General features: G+C 51.6%; 1 protein-coding gene across 1 annotated transcript in view; it reads left to right on the top strand.

Annotated features, from left to right (window-relative positions):
* DAAM2 (dishevelled associated activator of morphogenesis 2) overlaps nt 1-20309 on the top strand; it is a 101985-nt gene that overhangs the window by 42063 nt on the left and 39613 nt on the right. The window contains exon 2 of the mRNA XM_087817375.1: nt 17834-18059. Coding sequence (XP_087673501.1) covers nt 17892-18059 — 168 coding nt within the window. The 5' untranslated portion in view covers nt 17834-17891. The remainder of the gene's footprint in view (nt 1-17833; nt 18060-20309) is intronic.

The following is a 20309-nucleotide window of genomic DNA, read 5'->3' on the forward strand; positions in this document are numbered from 1 at the left end:
GTCACACCGCCAGGCAGACAGGCAGGAGCCTCGTCCAGCCCCGCCGCTGTGACCACACGGCCCTGCCGCGTGTGTCTGCGTGGGGCCTGAGTGTCCACACGGGCAGAGGGCCCCCACAGGAGGCATTTCTGATGGAGTCGACTGGGCGTGGAAGCTGGTTGGGTTATTAATTTAGAAAGCCATGGAGAGAACGGAGTGTGTGCGGGGGGAGGGGAGAAGCGAGGGCTTTAGATAGCCCGGCAGAATCTGCCTCTGATCCCAGCTCGGTCTGTTATGTGCTCGTGACTTTGGGCAAGTCACTGGCTTCTTGGAGCCTCAGTTTCCTCATCAGTAAAGCCAGGATGCTAAGACCCACTTCTGAAGGATTGTTGTGAGAATAAAAGAGATAATACAGGTAAAATGCCTGCCACATAGCAGCACTCGAGACAAAGGAAGCGTTCGTGGTGGTTCTGTAATTTGGAACCTCAGCACTGTGTCATTCACAGCGAAAAGCAGGGTGGTCTGGACGGGAAGGACATGGCGTCGGTGTGAGAGGAGGTTGGGAGTTGTGTGAGCACATGTGAACAGAAATGCGGATAGTTGGACAGATGGAGCTAGAGGGGGGAAGGAGGGTTTGGAGTGAGCTTTCCTGAGTTAATCTGAAATGTGATGATGGACAGTGTGCTTGGAGGGAGAAAGGTCTGAGATGTGCGCTTTGGCAGAGCCCTGGGCACATCTGCCAGGTCCCGGGCTCTGTGTTGGACACAGGTTTACTGCTGACCTCTGCGACACCATCCCCAACCTCAGGAAGGTCACAGTCCAGTGAGAGTGACTGTAATTCAGGAAGCAATAGCAGCAGCGCTGTCTGATGTTTGATGACTGGAGGAAGGCCGGCTGCTAAGGAGGGGTGCCCAGCCCGCACCCGTGGAGGAGGGGTCTTTCCAGGTGCGTGGACAGGAGAGTGGGGAGGGGCAGGGAGAGGCTGCACCCGGCAGAGGGAACCAACTGGTTGGAATCAAAGAGGAAGAGGGAGCTTGGAGCATCGGGACAGCTGGGTGGGATTCCCATTGTTCTGAAACACTGTGAAGAGGGAGACTAAGAAAATAGTCTCTGGAGGGGTGACAGGGTGGAAGGAAAAAAGCTTCTGCACAGCAAAAGAAACCATCAACAACATGAAACGGGAGCCCACTGTATGGGAGAATGTATTTGCCCATGATACATCTGTTAAGGGGTTAATTTCCAAAATAGATAAGGAACTCATACAACTTAACAAAAGGAAGACAAACAATCCAATTAAAAAAATGGGCAAAGGACCTGAATAGACACTTCTCCAAAGAGGACATACAGATGGTCAAGAGACATATGAAAAAATGCTCAACATCGCTAATCGTCAGGGAGATGCAAATTAAACAACAATGAGATGTCACCTCACACCTCATTAAAGAATGGCTGCCATCAACAAATCAACAAACAAGTGCTGGTGAGGGTGTGGAGAAAGGGGAACCCCAGTACACTGCTGGTGGGAATGCAGACTGGGGCAGCCACTATGGAAAGCAGTATGGAGTTTCTTCAAAAGATTAAAAATGGAACTGCCATTTGACCCAGTGATTCCACTCCTAGAAATATATCCTAAGGAACCTGAAACACCAATCACAAAGAACTTATGCACCCCTATGTTCATAGCAGCGCAATTTACAATAGCTAAGACCTGGAAACAGCCCAAGCGCCCATCAGTAGATGAGTGGATAGAAAAGCTGTGGGACATTCACACCATGGAATACTATGCAGCTGTAAAGAAGAAGGATCTCTTACCCTTTGGGACAGCATGGAGGGACCTGGAGAGTATTATAAAGTGAAATAAGCCAGGCAGGGAAAGACAAGTACCACATGATCTCACTTATATGTGGAATTTAATGAACAAAATAAACCGATGAACAAAATAGATCCAGAGACATAGAAGCATGGAACAGACTGAGGGATCTCAGAGGGAAGGGGGGGGTGGGGGTTGGGGGGAGAAGAATCAGAGAACTTAGATGCATGTATGTATGACCCATGGGCACAGACAATAGTGTGGAGAAAGCCCGGAGGCTCCTGGGTGGATGCGGGGTGGAGGGGATCAATGGGGGAAAAGGGGAACATCTGTAATACTTTAAACAATAAAGATTTTTTAAAAAAAAGTGATGCCCAGAAGCGCAGATGCCAGGGCAGGGTGGGTCAGGGCCGTAATTACTGGGCACTGAGGAGGCACATGAGAGGGAGAAAATGAGGTGCCGTGCTGGGTAGAGAAAGCCCTTTAATGCCGAGAACTGAGGGGAGCTTGGAGGGAAGTCAGGGTCAAAGGAAGGATTTAGAAATGGGAGCATCCGTGCAGGGCCTGCTCCCAGGCCTTGGGACTACCGGGGAGGGCCAGCCCTGGCTCCCAGAGGAAACCCCAGCTCTGCAGTATGTTGTCCTGGAGATTGGGCCCCATTTCCCTCGGAAGGAGCAACCGAAAGGAAAAGTCAGTCTTATGTCTTTTACCTGCAACATGTCTCTTGTTTGCAGTAAGGAGGAGGGAGGTAGGAACAGACAGAAATGCAAGTGTCCCGGATTTGCCTGGGAATGCCCAGACCTGAGTTGGCTGGGCCAGCTCATAGAGGAGCATGCCTTGCCTCCTACCCTGTCACTTGAGACGCCTCTCGAGGGTGTCTGGCCGAGGTCTGGATGCCTTTGACCTCCAGTGGACTTCAAAGAAGAGAAGAGGTGACGGCCCTGAGTTCAGTGGGTTTGCCGTAAAGATTTATTCCTGGGGACTTAACTTTCCCCTCTCTCCCCCACCCACACCCACTGCCATTAGATGGCCTGCTGGGTACGTGGCTCTCTGCCAGGAACTGTCCTCATGGGGCCCCGAGGCTATTCATTTTACTTCATTGAAATATAAAATATACATTAATACAAGAAGTAATGTAAAGTGTAATGAAGTAGTAACTGAGGAGGTGTCCTAGAAAAAGGAAGACACAAGTGCTCTGAGTTTATTTGGGAGAATTCAGGTGGATTAGGTGGATTAGGAGAATTCAGAGTGGCCAGGAAGGCTGTTTGGAGAAGGTAAGATCTACACGGAATGAGAGGAGGCAGAGGTGGGCCTGGGCGTGGGCGTGGGCCTGGGCACGGGTGGGGGATAATGTTGGGAACCCAAATGTAGGACGAGCAGAGACAGTCTTTACTTTATTTCAAAGTGAACACATCCTCTTGTTTTTACTACCCAATTGCTTTTACTCTCCAATCTTTGCGATAAGTGTTATAACTGATAGAGTCAAGAATTCAGGAAACATTGCCATCGATTTAATCCACGGCTCTTATCAAGTTCCTGCTGTCTGTGGAAAAAGCCCTGTGGGAGGAGCTGGAGATAAAAGCGAAAGTGCCCTGCCCTCTAGGAATTTCAGTCCCTCCTGCGGCGGGGCTTCTCGGGAGGAGTGAGTGAGGGTGGCGGGCGAGGAGGGGCGAGGAGGAGAGGTCAGGGCGGAAGCGGCCCAGCAGCTACTGAGTTGCCCAGCGAGCCATTCGGGCAGGAAGCCACCCCAGATTAAAGTAACTGGTCTCTATTCTGTCCTGACCATTCTGGGACTGCGGGTCACATTTTTGGAAACACACAGGGAGTGGCTGGCGGGGCTGCTCTTCCTGGGAAAGTGCCTGCGCTGGCTGCCGGGGAAGATGGGCAGTGTCAGCTGCGTGGTTTGCGGGGCCCGGTGCAACATGGAAATGCAGGGCTCCTCATTCAAAGAGTATTAAAGAGTTCAAGACGTCGCAGCAGAGCCTGAAACCAAGCGGGGGTCCTTCTGAAGGCACCCAGCCCACAGGCCTGGGAGGCTGGCCCCGAGGATGGGACGGCCCGGACTTTGCTGTGACTCGGTGTGTGGGTGAGATGACAGGGCCGCTGCTGTCTGTCTGGGGGAGGATTTCTCTGTGCAAGTGCTGGGCTGTTCCTTGAGCCCTGGGTGGGGTGGGGGGGGAGGGAGGGGCCCTGCAGAGGGCTGCCCTGCCGTGGGGCTCTGACATGTACCCGCTGTCGCCTCTGCAGGGGGGAGGCTGGCTGAGCTCTGGAACCGCTCAGATTGTGGCTCGTGTGTTTCATGAACTTGACTAACCTGGCCAAGTTGCGTATCTTCTCTAAGCCTTAATATCCCTAGATGTAAAAATGAAGATCATAATACATCTTTGCAGGATGTTGGGATAATTAACTGAAATAAAAAGTGTGCAAGTTTGAGGCCAGTCTAGCTGGGTAGTGAATGTTAGTTAGTGCCCTGCTCTCTGGAAACGTACTGAATATCTGTTTTGTGAGGTGTGGAGCATGGAATAGTTCGGAGACACATTACTGTCAGGGATTTGTGTATTTTTGTTTGTTTTTTTTTAATCTCAGGCTGGATGGGGAAACTGATAAAATACAACACAAGAATTTCAAATAGCGGGGGCAGGGGGAGTGTGCACCCCATTATAACATGCACCCAAGGGAAACCAGTTACGTCTGCTGGACACATACAAACACATACGTGCACGTGTATGCACATGCCCAGAGCTGAATCAAAACTGGGCTGCAATGAGGGGGTATCTTATGTGAAAGAGCCCAAGTTTGGGTGTCCTCTCTTGGTGTTGAACCTCAGTGTCCTCATCGGTCAAAGACCCCGACCTCGCTGGTTTGTCCTGAGATTCAATGAGATGACAGATTGAATTCTCAGTCTCTGGCCCACGGCAGGTACCAGCGTCCTTTGAGTAGGTCTCTGCTCCAAGGCCAGTGTGGCTCAGGGGAACGTGACGATGAGACATGGCATCCCCAAGTGACACTTTCTGAATGTCAAGCTTGGGCAGCGCCTTCATAAACTCAGGTGGGCTGATTGGAAATGGACGTGGGGGCTGATTTTGAGCGATGTTGCTGTTTCCTCTGCTCATACACTTGCAGGAACTGCCTGGATCCTCTTTCTGCTGAGACTTGGGAGTCAGTAGAATTATGTGTATTTGTTTCCTGGAGATGAACACACACATACCCACACCACCTATATATGCACACCATACCACATACACACATAAACATACACTATATATCATACTACAGACATACACACACACGCCACATGCAACCACCCCGACACACACACCTCTGCACCCACAGTCATCCTCTCACATGCTAACTTGCACCAATTTCCTGCCTCCCTCCCTCCCTCGGTCATTTACTGAGCATCTCCCATACGTGCTTGTCCACCGTGCACGGATCAGGTGTCTCCCCCACCCCACCCAAACCACCTCCCTCCCGATGCCTTGTCCTGAGAACTCCATGCCGTGGCTCCCATTCTTGATCCCCTTGGCCATCTTCTCTGCCTCTAACAAATTTCAGGACTGTAACCCAGGCAGCAAGTGCCCTATTTTTACCCACCCGGAGGCCCTGGGCTGCTGTCATTCAGCCCTATCCCCAGAGACAGATGGAGCCAGGTCTGTGCTGCTTTGTGCTTAACTGGGCTCTAGCTCCATCCTCACTCAGCTCCTGGGAGCCCCTCAGCTTCTCTCACGCTTCCCTGGGCTGGGCCCTGCACCTCTGCCGTCACTCTGAGCAGCCCGGGGCCGGGAGAGGAGAAGGGAACTCAGTTTGAGGGTCTGTGATGTGCCTGGTGCTGTCCTGGCTGCTGAATCTTTGCCCTGCATTTGGCTCTCGTGGTAGCCCTGGGAGGTGGGTGATGTCGTCTTTGTGCCCATGAGGGAGAGGAGGCTCATGAGTACTAAGTCGCTTAGCCACAGGCTTAATATAAACTCTGCAATATACCACCCACCTCCCAGAAGATGAAACCAGATGGGCTGAGGCTTGGCCTGGGTGGGATTCCGTGTTCTACATCCCCTCACTCCCATAGGGTCTTTCCTAGAATCCATAGAGTAGCTTATGCTATTAGAAATCTTCTAGAAGGGAGCCAGTTGCAGTGGCCTGAGCCCTTGATGGTTTGATATTGAGAAGCTATAAATAAACCTGTTTTGTTTGTTGTTAACAGATTTATTGAGCTATAATTGATATATAACCTTACATCATTAAAGTACATAATTCGATAAGTTTAGCAAATGTGTGCGCCTCTGAAACCGTCACCACAACAATTCCATCATGAGCGTGCCCATCACCCCCAGGAGTCCCCTCGTGCCCTTTTATAGTTCACCGCCCCCCTTCCGCCCTCCTGCTCCACAGGGAACACTCACCTGGTTTTAGATTAGCTCAAGTTCTCAAATCTTAGCAATGGGATTATACAACATGTACCCTTTTCCCTCTGGCTTCTCTCACTTTAATTACTTTGAGATCCATCCACGAGTGGCATGTAGAAATCGTTCATTCCTTTGTATTGATGAGTAGTTTCCTATTATATGCGTACACTGCACACTTTGTTTATTGCTTCACCTGCTTGTGGGCACGTGGGTTGCTTCCAGTTTGGAGCTATTACAAATAAAGCTGCTGTGCATTTATGAGTAAGACTCTGGATGGGCACGCACTTCCATTTCTCTTGAGTAAGCACCCAGGCATGGAATGACTGTATCATATGGAGGAAATGGTCAGACTGTTCTCCGTAATGGCCTTGCCATTCGCAGTCCCGCTGGCAGTGTGGGAGAGTCGCAGGTCTTCCGAGTTCTCCGTGGCACTTAGGGTGGAGGTCTGACTTCAAGGCTCGGGTGGAATGGAATCTGTGAGCCCCACCAAACGGCCAAGCCTAAAAATCGAAGCAGGTGGCTTTCCGTTTGGACTTGGAACCCTGAGAGATGCTGAACCAAGGGGTGCAGAATCAGGTGCTCCTGGAAACATAAAGAGCTGCTTGCAGGATGCTGGAAAGGGGAGGAATGAGAGGTCAGCCCTGGTCCCTGCATGAGACCATGTGGAGCTGGACCAGGTTTGCAGCTTGGCGTTTGGGGATGAAACAAACATCCTCAAAGCATTTGGGGAGAAGTGGCCAGAATCACTAACAGGATGGGGCCGTAGGGATGAAAGGCAAAGTGCAGTGGACAGGGACTCTGAGCTTGGGAGACAACTGCTCTGTTTATTTTTATTATTTATTTATTTATTTAAATATATCTTTATTGATTTCAGAGAGAGGAAAGGAGTGGGAGAGAGAGAGATGGAAACATCAATGATGAGAGTCATTGATCGGCTGCCTCCTGCACACCCCCGACTGGGGATCGAGCCCACAACCCGGGCATGTGCCCTGACCGGGAATCGAACCCTGATCGCCTGGATCCTAGGTCGATGCTCAACCGCTGAGCCAGGCCCAGCCAGGCGGTGTCTGTTTAGTTTGCCCTTAGATCCACAGCACCAAGAGCAGTGCCAGGTGTAGAGTGAGCGCTAAAACAGCAGTGGTTGAGTGACTGAGCCAAAGAATGAATGATGAACCATGAATGAATGATAAGCTCAGGGGGTGCGGTTCCATTCAGCCAGCAGCATTTAGCACCTTGTGTGTTCTGTGGCCCAGAGCCCAGTGTCAGGGGTGGAAGGATGTCTAGGGAGCATGTGGTTTGACCTGCTTATTTACAGATGAGGCTCAAAGAAATTGTGCTCTTTTGTCCAAGGTCATTCCTCGCTTGTCTAAGGTCATTCCTGTCTTGTTCAGGTAGCCTGCTAGGGCAGAGTTGGGACTCAATCCTAGGTCTCCTCATTTTTAGCCTATGGTTGCTTTTCTCTTAAAGCATTGTTTTCTCATGAAAGGTAGTAAATGCTCATCCTAAGAAATTTGGAAAAATTTGGAAAAGTGTAAGAAAAATAACCCTAAACTCTAGGAACCTAAAGATAATTGTGTGTGTGTGTGTGTGTGTGTCTATCTAATCAATCCCTATTAACCAATCCTCATGTTTTGGTATTTTGGGTGTTTTCAGTCTTTTATAGTATTAGGAACCCTGGGTTGGACGTCTGGTCCTGACTCTCTGGTGGCATCTCTAATTATTCCAGCTCTCTGACTATTTCTCATTATACAATACCCCTCTAACCCCTGTGTATGAGCTGGGTGCTCAGGGTGGAATAGGACCCCATTGAGCATGGAGTTCTGTGGATATTCCTCAGACACAGACATTTGTACTTCCCTATCATGACCATACCCACACTTTATTACATTTACTTGCTTAAATTGTCTCCCGCCCCACCAAACTGAACTCATTTACTATTATCTTTTTCCAGCTTTTTGCATGGTACTTAGGCACTCAACCAATATTTGTCAGAATGAATGAACGGGTGAAATTGTATGGACAAAAGTGAGGGGCAGGCGAGGGGTCAGCCTGGATCTGCGTTTTCAATCACATTTGCCTTCCAGGAGTCAGCTCAGATCCCTTTCCCCCTCTCCCAGCCCCCGTCTTCCCCTACTCTGCCCACCCGGGGAGATGGAATGTGCCTGCGGCCCAGGACTTATGTCCATCCCGGCCCAGAGAAACACGCAGGGCCTTCTCGGGTGTGCGTGCAGGATGCTGACGGGACTGGCAGGGCTGTAAGGAGGGCACCGCGCCTGGGAGGACCGCTGGCGGCCAGAGCGTCCCACCTGGGATCCCAGGGCTAGCCTCCCCTAACAGGACCCCGGGGGCCTGCCCCTGTGAGTGACAGCATGCCTTTGTCCTAGGACCCGGGAGAAGAGGACCAGGAGGAGTGGCCAGTAGGGACCCCTCCCACTCCGGCTGCCTGGAACAGTGTGAGTGCTCAGCACGCTGTGCGCTCTGGGGGAGACCAGGCAGGAGCACACAAGGAGAAGCTGGGGCTGCTTTTCCCTGCAGCCTTTATCTGTGTGACGGAGGAGGGGCCTGGCTGCCAGAAGCAGGAGGAGATGAGGTGCTGGGGTCACGTGTATTGGGGTTCCTCCTTGGCCAGGAGCCCCTCTGGCTCTGATGGGTAGCAGACACTTGGGTGCTGAAATTCCTTCTTCTCCTTTACTTCACAGCTGTTGTCCAAAGAGCTCGCGGCGCTCCCTCTCATGTGCAGCCCAAGTCCTGCTCTCTGTGCCCAGTGCATGCCATGCCAGAGCCCTTCGCTCATACACGTGCTGGCACACCCCGTGACATCTCCGGCATCTGTCCCCTCCTATCTGTTCTTGGCCATTCCGGGCCTCACTGACTCTTATTTAGACACACAGAGCTGCCTGCTAACTCTTCCTCTCTGTCTATCTCTCCTGTAACCCACCCACTATGGTGTCACCAGAATTGTTCATCCAAATCCCAGCTCTCATCAGGTCTCACAAACTCTCTCTTTTTACTAAAAGTCAACCAACTAACCAGCCAGCAAACCACCCACCCACCCACCCATCTTTCAGTGGCTCCCGCTCCTCAGCTGGCATTGGACCTGCCTTTATCTGCTCCAACCTTGTTTCCCACTGCCCCTCTCTGAGCCCCACGTCCAGCCTGGGAAAATGACTTCCCTTCACCCCTCACCACCTTGGGCCTTTCCTGATGCCAGACACTCTGGTATACTTTGTTGTGAATGCTTTCTTGGACCCTTACTGGCATGTGTCAATATTCTTTCCTCCTCTTTGACCCAGCTTCAGTGCCACTTCCTGTGGACAATGTTCCAGATCACCAGCCAGAAGTCACTCTCTCTCCCTGTGGTCCCCAGCCTGGAGCCGCACCTCCTCCCGCCCTTGCAACCTAGTCATTTATGCGTGTGCTTCCCCAACAACCTGGGGAGGATAGATGATATTTGGTTCATCTGAAAAGCCCAGGAAATGGCCCTTTACCTGGCAGTCACTTGGGATGGCAGGATGGCTGGATGGCTGGGGGATAGCTGGATGGCTGGGGGATGGATGGATGGATGGGTGGATGGCTGGGGGATGGATGGGATGGGATGGGATGGGATGGGATGGGATGGGATGGGATGGGATGGGATGGAAGGAAGGAAGGAAGGAAGGAAGGAAGGAAGGAAGGAAGGAAGGAAGGATGAATAGATGGATGGCTAGGGGATGGATGGATGGATAAGGGATGGATGGATAGATGGGGGCATGGATGGGTGGGATAGATGGGATGGATGGGATAGATGGTATGGATGGATGGGATAGATGGGATAGATGGGATGGATGAATGGATGGATGGATGGGGGATGGATGGATGGATGGATGGATGGATGGATGGATGGCGGTATGGATGGATGGATGGGATGGATGGGATGGATGAGATAGATAGGATGAATGGGATGGATGGGATAGATGGGATGGATGGATGGAAGTGGATGGATGGATGGGGGATGGATGGATGGATGGGATAGATGGGATGGATGAATGGATGAATGGGGGGTGGATGGATGGGGGGTGGGTGGATGGATGGATGGATGGGATGGATGGAAGGAAGGATGGATGGATGAATGGGATGGATGGGATGGGATGGATGGATGGATGAATGTATGGATGGGGGATGGATGGATGGATGGATGGGATGGATGGAAAGAAGGATGGATGGATAGGGGATGGATGGATAGATGGGGGCATGGTTGGATGGGATAGATGGGATGGATGGGATAGATGGGATGGATGGGATAAATGGGATGGATGAATGGATGGATGGATGGGGGATGGATGGATGGATGGGGGGATGGATGGATGGATGGATGGATGGGATGGATGAGATAGATAGGATGAATGGGATGGATGGGATAGATGGGATGGATGGGTGGATGAATGGATGGATGGATGGATGGGATGGATGGATGGATGGATGGGGGATGGATGGATGGATGGGGGTGGTGGTTAGATGGATGGATGGATAGATGGATGCTTGACCGTGGCCTTGGAGAGCTAGTATCTGCTTGTTTTCTACCCTAGTTAGACAAAGAAACCTATTTATTTCTCAAAATGAGAAACCAATTGGAAAATCCTTGACTTCCACATTCACCCTCATGTCAGAGAAATGCCACTTTGGGGAATTTTTAGTTTCACTTTCCCAGCAAGATACCCTTTTCTCTCCTTCCCCTTCTCCCCTTTTCTACATCTCCCAATCAGCAGCGCAGCCTGCACAGAGGGGACTGGGGCTGAGAGAGCTGACTCTTGCTTTCTTTGCCTTTCCCAGAGCAGAGGGGAAAACCATAATTTAGGCTGCTGCTAAAAATAGCTCCCAGTCCTGGAAAGAGAGCTTGATTATTTTCGAAAGTGCTCCCCACCCCCCTCGCAGCCCCGCCTGAGGCTCACGCTCTCCTGTCCTGAGGTTACAGGGAAGTGACATTTGGGCCCCATCAGCCAGTGGCCGAGCCCTGTCTGGGAGATGGACCTGTAGAAAGTGGGAGATGGGATGTCTTTGTGCTTTCATTTCTTGTCGGAATCAGAGATGGATCTCACTCCCAGGAGCCTCAGCACTGAGTGGGGGCAGTGGTAGGAGTGGGGTCTGGAGACCTGACTGAGCCCTACCTTTATACTTTGCATCCTTCTGAGCCTCAGTCTTTTTCTCCTGTAAAAGGTGGTGGGTGTGTGGGTGGGAGTGTTGGTAATCATATTTACCCTGCAGAAGTATGGTGAAAGTTCAGGATAAACCTTGAACATGGTAGGTGCTCAAAAATGATAGGTGTAACTTTATTATAATCAGAATCACTGGATTTAGAACCCAATCCTCCCGTTTTAGTAAGATAGGACATGTGATTAGCCTGTCTAGCACACTAAGTCGAACCATGTGAAATTAATTATTGTGTAGATTAAACATAATTGAATACTGTCAGCTCCATATAATTCAACCTAATGACACAGTGATGGGTAATCTTTCTGTAAAGTGTCAGGCAGTGAATGTCTTTGACTTTGTGGGCCATGGGTCTCTGTTGAATGAGCGCTGCCATGGATGATACTTAAATGATGGGTGTGCTGTGTTCCAGTAAGACTATATTTACAAATACAGGCTGTGAACTGGATTTGGCCCCTGTAATATCTGCCAACCCCTGTAATAATATGAAAGATTCATTCATATAGAGAACTTTCTGTAGTATATACAGTCAACTTTCAGGTACCTTCCTAATTATAACAGTGGCATATCTGTGTAGCTATTAATAGTGTTTCCTATTACTAGGCATTTTCTAAGTGCTTTCCAAATATTAACTAATTTAGTCCTCATGACAACCCTGTGAAGAATGTGCTGTCATTATTTCCCCATTTTCCTCATGAGCTACCTAGAGAGGCTAAGAACTTGGCTGAAGCGACCGAGTTCGTTTGTGGGTAGAGCTGGGTGCTGGTAATTCAGACAGCTTCGGGCTGGAAGTGTGTGTAGATAGGGTTGGAGGGATTCCGAGTCTGTTTGCTGCCCCAAAGCATGAGGGGATGGTCTTCAAGGCTTGAAGTGGGAGCCGGCGTGGTGTAGGTGGGCCATGGGAGATGGTGGGCAGAGGCTCAAGATGGAAAAGCATAGACTCTTCCTTGGGCAGCCAGGTCCCAGGTCAGCTGGGCGTGGGTCTGTTTCCTAGGTGGCCCCCAGTGGCACATAGGGGGTCAGTATATAGGGAGGAATCTCCTGCCTGTGAAACAGGAAATTGTTTACATTCCTTATGTTCCATGCAGCACCTCTGGGGAGCTCTGGGCCCCATTACCAGACCTGGACGCCAGGGGACATGGTGGGGAAAGGAGGGCAAAGAAGCAGGCTCCCCAGGATGCCTGAACCGTGCGATCAAACCAAAGTACTCGTATCCCCTATCTATTCCCTTTGCTTATTAATTTAGCCACAAAATAATAGGCCGCTGGTCAGAACTCTGGCCTCATGGACACCATGCTGGTCCTGCCTCGGTGCCTTTGCTTATGCTGTTCCCCTTGCCTGGAATGCCTTTTCCACCTTTTACCCTTCCTTAATTATCTCATCTCTTTCAAGACTAGCTCAATATCATCTCCTGGACGCCTTCCCTGGGCTAAGCCAGGTCCCCTTTCTCAGTGTTGCCACCGCACCTGTCTCTCTAGCTGTAGACTGCCTTGCCTCCCTGGCTCCTACACTAGAAGGGACCACCTTCCAGAAGGACCGTGACTCATTTAGTTATCGCCACCCAGGTCAGTGTCAGGGTTACAGGCTAGAAGCTGATTAAAAGCACATGTGTTCAAGTGACCACCAGTGTCCTCCGAATCTGGCCCTTCACTCATAGTACGTGGTCATTGGCCCAGGGGCCTGGCCTTTGGGAGCCTTGATGTCATCGTCAGTAAGAAGGGATAGTCATGTTATGGGAGAGTTTCAGGGACTAACTGAGATAAAGCACTAAATTGTCAGCACAGCACCTGACTCCTAGCAGGCATTTTGGAAGTGGCCAGAGAGAGACACCATAGCATATCCTTGCCCTGCGACCCCCATGTGTGGAGCTGGGGGAAGGGGACAGGAGAAGGCAACTTGAATACTCTGAAGCCACAGCATTGGTCCCAAGAGCTAAAGGGAGGGTTTGTGAGTCAGCTTTGATCCTGTGTCAGGAGCACTAAACTTGGAGTCAGAGTATTTATTTATTTATTTATTTTTATTTTATGGGGTCAGAATATTTAGTTGTGAGTTCCAGCTCTGTCTCTCAGCAGCTGGTGTTGTTGACAAGCCATGTGACAGCTGCTGAAGCCTCAGTATCATCATTTGTAGGGAGAGATAGCAATAACCATCTCACACGGTCCCTGTGAGGCTGAAATGAGATCGCGGAGCTGTGAAGACACCTGGCCCAGCTCATGGGAAATACTCAATTACGAATGGTTGGGTCGGAACCTATAGAACTCTTGAGAAAGCTCTGAGCAGGTCTCAGATTAGGACAGTCCTTAGACATGTGCCCTATGGCTTAGTGGTTTTAGCTTTAGAGTCAAAGTCATGTGTTTGAATCCCAGCTATGCCGTAACTAGCTATGTGTCTTAGGCAAGTTACTTAGCTTCTCTGAACCGCAGGCGTTGTTTTTCTCTTTTACTAACTTCTTTAAAATGATGCCACCTATCTCAGAGAGTTGTTGCGGGGATGAAATGCACATATAGCCCAGTGTCTGGCAAATGTCAAAGTCTCAGTGTTAATATTATCCTGCTTTAATTACGATTTAGGAGCAAGCACTGATGACACAGGGCTTTTGAAGTCATATCCCAACCCTTACCCCGAACCCTGGCCCCCGGGGACCCCTGCGCTCACGCGATAGGAAACGCTTCCTGGCGTGGGAGGAATGCGGGAGGAGCGCTCAGTGCCGGCTGAGAGCCTGGGGAAATCTTTGGGAAGGAGATCCAGCCAGATATGTAAAAGGTCAGGGCTGACCAGGCTCTGGGAGTTCTCCCATCGAGCCCTGCCACTGCACCGAGAGGAAACTGAGGCCCAGATAGGATAACACCATGACCCCCTGCCCCACTGCTGGCTGCCGACTAGCCCCAGTCTCCTGGGCCGAGGAATGTTTTCTCCACAATGTGGAAAGATGACAGTAAGGAGGCGCCATCTGGCAGGAGCCTGAGGGCTGGAGGAGACCCCTGTGACAGTTCCAGGAGGGCTAACTGGTAGTAGCCAGATGGTTTGGTGTCTTAGGCCGCTGGTTGGTCTGTGTTTAGGGACTAACAGTCCTGGAAGACCTTGTCCCCACAAGAGAAGAAGGGTTTGGGGCCAGAGGACAGGATAGGGAGAGCATGGAGCTATTGGTATCGGGGACGTTTCCATGGAGAGAAAGGTGGGTGGCATGGGGGCAGGTTACATCCCTCTGGCCCAAGTTCAAGTCCACTGGATTTAGTTCTGTTCTTGCTTCATGTTTTTCCATATTGCTTCTCAATCTTTTCTAACGTGGGGACCTCCATTGCCCATCTTTGTAAAGGGATTTTGGAGAAATGACTCGCTCTGGTCCCCTCCACCTTCCCTCCTCCCTGCCCAGGGTCCCTGACAAGGGTTTTACCTTTCCAACTGGAGGTAGCTCAGAGCCTGAGGAGAAGCTCAGATCCTCTGGGTCAGACCTCCCAGTTCCCGGAGGCAAAGCCAGTGGCTTCTTAAAGCTGCTGGGCATGTTTCTACGATGCCGGCTTGGTGGCCCACCCCTCCTGGAGAAGGGCTCCTGGCTGGGGCTCTGGCAGGGCGTCTCGCTTGCTGTGATGCTGCTGACGAAGCCACAGCAGCGTGAGGGCCCAGGGTCTCCAGGCGTCTTACTCATGTTACCTCCTTTGCTGTCCACCAAGGCCCAGTGAGGAAGATGCAATTACTATCATCTTGGTGTCACAGATGAGAAACCTGAGCTTCTCAGAGCTTAAGGCCCATGAAACATACTCGGGGGCGCCGAGCCAGGAGGCAAATCCCAGTTCCTCCGGCTTCAGAGACTCTGCTCAAGCGGAGGAGGGCTTGGCACAGGGGTGGATGGGAAACTGGGGCTGTGGCAGGTGGAAGCTGCTCCTCCTGATGGAAGAAAATCAGATAGCCTGTGGGATCTCCATGCCCCTCTCCTGGTCTAGAGGGGACCTTTGAGACTGGAGCTGTTTCTGAACTAAGCTGTTAAGATTGGTCTTCTCTAGTGGATGGAGGTCATGAGGGGGCTGGGCATTGGGTAAAAAGGCCATTGATGTGGGAAGATGAGCTCCTGTGAGGTAGGTCAGACTGTAGCCTGAACACTGGAGCCCTGGGGTTCAGTCCCAGCTCTGTCCCTCACCTGTGTGACCTCAGGTAAGACATTCCCTCTTTGGGCCTCAGTTTTCTGATCTCTTCCATGGAGCTAGACAATTTCCAGCTGAACATCTTTGGCTTTAGTTCTGGATATTTCGATGGGTCCCTAAGAAAGGGAGGCAGCAACAGACTTACAGAGGAGTTCATGGGGCAGAGGATACCCTCAGAAATAGATGCATACTCAGGAGCTGTCAAACAGGCCACCCCTTAAAGAGGCAAACACGCAGCGCTCCCCTGGGTGCACAGGTCCTTCTCTGTGGGGGAGCCACTTGCTGTTTGGAGAGTCTGGGTCTACTCCTCCTTCCCCTGAGCCACTCCCCATCACTCCTTGTACTCAGCACAGACATTGAAAATATTTAAGGACAGGTATGGCATGGCACCACCCCATCTGAGAAGTCACAGCTGTAAACAGCGGTGCCAGACTAACGGGGTGTGCCAGCTGTTTGTCTGCCCTGCCCCTGCCCCTGCCCCTGCTTCCTGCTGGCAAAGCCTGGCTCAGGATCTGAAGGGCAAAGAAGATGGTGTGGGGCGGTGGGGGTGGGGGCTGGAGGGGGTAAGAAGAAGCTGAGGAGGTGAATGCAAAAGAGAGTTCACGGGTCCTCTCAGACATCAGTGCATCCCTCCCCAAACCCCATCAGGCCATCAGCCCAGCCTCACCAGGCCTCCGACCTCCTTTCTTCCCAAGCTTCATGCCCACCTGCTGGAGCTGCATTTTGGAGGCTGATGAAACAGAGGGGACCTGGTCTGTACTCTGCATCATCATCTCTTAACTTGACATCAGGCAGGGGACACTCAGGGTAGTCCATCCCATGGGCCTGCAGAATTGGTGCTTTACCAAGCCTCTAACAAAGTCGGGGCCCAGGGCTTTGTCTCATTCACTCTTGGCTAACAAGTCCCATGGCCTCCCTTCCTCTCTTGTTTTCCTCAGCGCGGGTATGTTCCAGGTCTTTGCCACCATGTATCAGGATTGCTCAGGTAGCCCGCCTGCTGCTTTCTCTACCCCCCGTCTTGAGACTGTCCCCTTGTGCCCTATAAAGGTTCCTGTTGGCTTGTCAACCACTAGAAGTTAGAGATTTCAGAGATCTCAAGCATTAGTTCTTGACTGATCGAAAACACGGGTCGTTTTTCAATTGACCACGAAATATTTATCGAACACTTATTAAGTGCAAGGCATTGTATCATTGTATTAGCTATAGAAATGGGAGGGGGGTGCAGATCAAAGAAGCAGGAGGCATGGACCTGCCTTCAGGGAGCCTTCACTGTGGCTGTGCAGAGCCAAGATGTAAATACAGAATAAATAACCTCTAGCATAAGGCAACCTTGGCTGGCGGGTTACTTGAGGCTCTCCTGGGCCTATTAAGACACCTGCCACAAAGTTTATAAAAAAAAATAAAAGCTCTAGAATGACTATTAAAATGCATCATGATTTATATGAGAGGCCAGATCAGATGACTAAATTATTAGCTAGATGCTTAGGACTCAGGAAACAGAGCAATGTTCTCCAGAAGTTACCTTGAGTTCACTGGGAACAAGTGATGCCACATTTCACTTATCTTTTCTTGATAAGGTTCTAGAGCTGGGGTCAAAGGAATGCCTTAGGTTAGGCATATCTTGAGCTCCACAGGGCTTCAGGAAACTCTCCTCTGGTGTCTTTGTAGGAAAGAGGGCTGGATAATTACTGGGTTTGTAAATACAGAGCTGGTTGGAGGACTGCTCCCTGCGAGTGTTGACTAGTTCTTAGGCATTCCCAGCTCGGTCTGTCTGTATCCTTATTGGGCTCAACATTTTTAGCAATGATGTGAGTAAAGACCGTGGAGACATTCTTATCATTCTGTTCATGACCCCAATCTAGAAGCATCAGCTAAGAATCAATACTTAAAAATACCTCAATCCTTCCCTCCCCGTTGTATAAAGCCTTTAAACCATGTATCCCCAAACTCCAGAATGAATCATGTGAGGGAGTGAGCCCTGCTGGAAATGGACCTGCCAGAAAGTAGGGAGGAGTCCATCTGACTGTGATGGGGGAGGTAAGGTGAGGGCCATCTCTCACCTCTGGAAGTGCAGTTTGGGACGACACCCCTCCTTTCTGCTCTAGGGGCACAGGGCAGGAATCTGAAAGTGTGTGGCAGGATACACTGGGAGGGTGTGGTGAGCAGGAAATGCCTCCAGGTAGAAGGAGCCAGAGAAAACAGAGACGCTGTGGGAAAAGGGAGGTGGGACAAAGAACTTACGGTGGCAGAGGGACTGCTGTCCCCACCTACCTGGCTGGCATGCCTGACCGCTCTGTGCTTTCTGTTCTCCCACCCAGATCACGATGAGGACCTAGGGCACCTGCCTGTTGACTGTCCCCCTGGCCTGCAGTGACCATGGCCCCGCGCAAGAGGAGTCGCCATGGCCTGGGCTTCCTGTGCTGCTTCGGGGGCGGCGACCTCCCCGAGATCAACCTCCGGGAGAGCAGCCCCCTGCAGTACATGGAGTTCTCCGGTCCGATCCCCAACCCGGAGGAGCTCAACGTCCGCTTCGCAGAGCTGGTGGTGAGTGAGGGGCCAGGGCGGGTGTTGACAGTGAGGAGGGGAGGGGCTGGAGCAGCCAGAGCGAGACAGAGGGCAGGGGCCCATGTGCTGGGACCGTCACCTCTGAAGCTCTGCTTGGGGCTGAGGTGGCTCCCCAGGATACCCGAGCCGTGTGGGAGAAACAGCCACTTACCGTGAAGTGTATCCCCAGAAGAGCAGACCTACCCCATGTTTCCTTTGGCTCCTAGACCTGCGGGGCAGCTACTAGGCCACCGTGGAAAGAGCAGGCCCAGGTTTCTGTGAAATGAGCAGTGAGAGCTCAAAGGACATCACAACCCCTCTGCTCTCCAGATCCCCCTGGGGTCCTTTTGTCTCAGGCACAGGAAGGAGAGACAGGGTGGCATTCTGTAGGCAGACACTGTTCCTGGGGACAGGAGATGACCGGCCAGAGATGCGGAGATGGAGATGCCTGCATCACAGCTGGAGCTGGCTCGGCTCGGCTCGGCTCGGGGATGGCTGTGTCCCGCGTCCGGCTGCAGGGAGCAGGAGCCCTGTCATTCACACGGGCAGTGGCTCTTCCTGACTCTTTGACACCCACCTGGACCAGAGCAACAGTGGGAGCCCCTGAGTGTGAAACTTCATCCTCTGACCACAAAGAGGCAGAATGGGAAGAACCGTGGCTCCTCGCTGGGGAGGTCTGATGGTGACACACCCTGCAGGCCAAGGCAAGCCCCGGACCAGGGGTGCGGGGCCTGAGCCCAGGACTCAGGCCTGAACCTGCCATCGAGCAGAGTGACGGGCACCGGCTCACCTTCCACGAGCTCTCGGCCACTCATGCTCCAGGCTGACCATAGAGAATCGATGCAGTGTGACTCGGAAGGCGATGCCACACTCAAATTCGATATAGACGCTTCTGATTAAGGCCAGCAAGCCCCTCCAATAGCAGGACGCTCCGAGACGAGGCCGTGGAGGCCATGGGAGAGAGCTGCCCCCTCACGGCACCGAGCTTAGGAAAACGCCTTGCTATCCTAAGTTGTGCCTTGTCCTCAGGATGGGGGGAGCAAAGCGTTTCCCAGTAAGGCTGACCTGCGGGGCCCGATCCACGCCAGTCAGTGCTACTGGGACCTGCTTTTTACTCAGACTACTGCTGCCACCAGTGTGCGGGCTCCCACACCAAGCGGTTCTCCAGGTCTCTGTGGGCGCCAGCTGGGTGTCCTACAGTTTAACTAACTACCCAGAGTTAGCACAGACCCCACGGGTTATGGGCTCAGGCCCACAGACTGCCCCCCACTTCACCCACCAATCACAACTAGTGGGTTCCCAGGTGACCTACGCTTCTGTTTGACTTGGCTACAAAATGGGGGTTCCCATGACCCCCTCCTCAGGTTCAATAATTTGCTAGAATCGCCCACAGAACTCAGGGAAACACTTTTCTTGCTATTATAAAGGAAATTATAAAGAATACCAGTGAACAGCCAGATGAAGGGGTACACAGGATAAGGCCCAGAAGGGCAAGAACAGTAAGGCTCCTGTCCCGAGCACAGGAGCTTCTGTCCCTGTGGACTTTGGGGTGCAGCAACCTCCCAGCATGGGAGCGGGGGCAGCACCCTGGAAGCCCTGAGCCTTGCCATGTAGGGACTTTTATGGAAGTGTCATCATGGAGTTTCAGCTCAATCTCCAGTCCCTCTCCTCTCTCTGGAGTTGGAGAAGTGAGGCTGAAAGTCCTAGGCTTCTGGTGAAGGCTTGATCTCTCTGGTGCCCGGCCCCTATCTGGAAGCCATCTAGGTCCCACCAAGAGTCATTTCACTAGAAGAGGCTCTTATCGCCCAGGAAATTCCAAGGGATTTTGGAGCTCTGCGCTGGGAACTGGGAACCAAGATAAAAAGTGTATGTCTTACTTTATCACAGGAAGGGATGTTTTTTTTTTTTTTTTTTTTTTTTTTTTAAATGTGTTGATTGATTTCAGAGAGAGGAAGGGAGAGGGAGAGAGAGAGAAACATCAATGATGAGAGTCATTGATTGGCTGCCGCCTGCACGCCCCCTACCGGGGATTGAACCCACAACTCGGGAATCGAACTGTGACCTCCTGGTTCATAGGTTGACGCTCAACCACTGAGCCACGTGGGCCGGGTGGCAGGGACTTTTCCTCGATCAGAGCGCGTGAGTTTGGATAGACGGGCATGAGAAGAAGTATTCCTGCCTTTGGCCCTTTTATTTAGCAAGTATTTACTGAGCGCCTTTAGTGAGCAGGGCTACTAACAAGGCCATTTG

The sequence above is a fragment of the Miniopterus natalensis genome, chromosome 5 (assembly GCF_054644295.1).
Source record: "Miniopterus natalensis isolate mMinNat1 chromosome 5, mMinNat1.hap1, whole genome shotgun sequence".
In the NCBI taxonomy this organism is placed as follows: Eukaryota; Metazoa; Chordata; class Mammalia; order Chiroptera; family Miniopteridae; genus Miniopterus; species Miniopterus natalensis.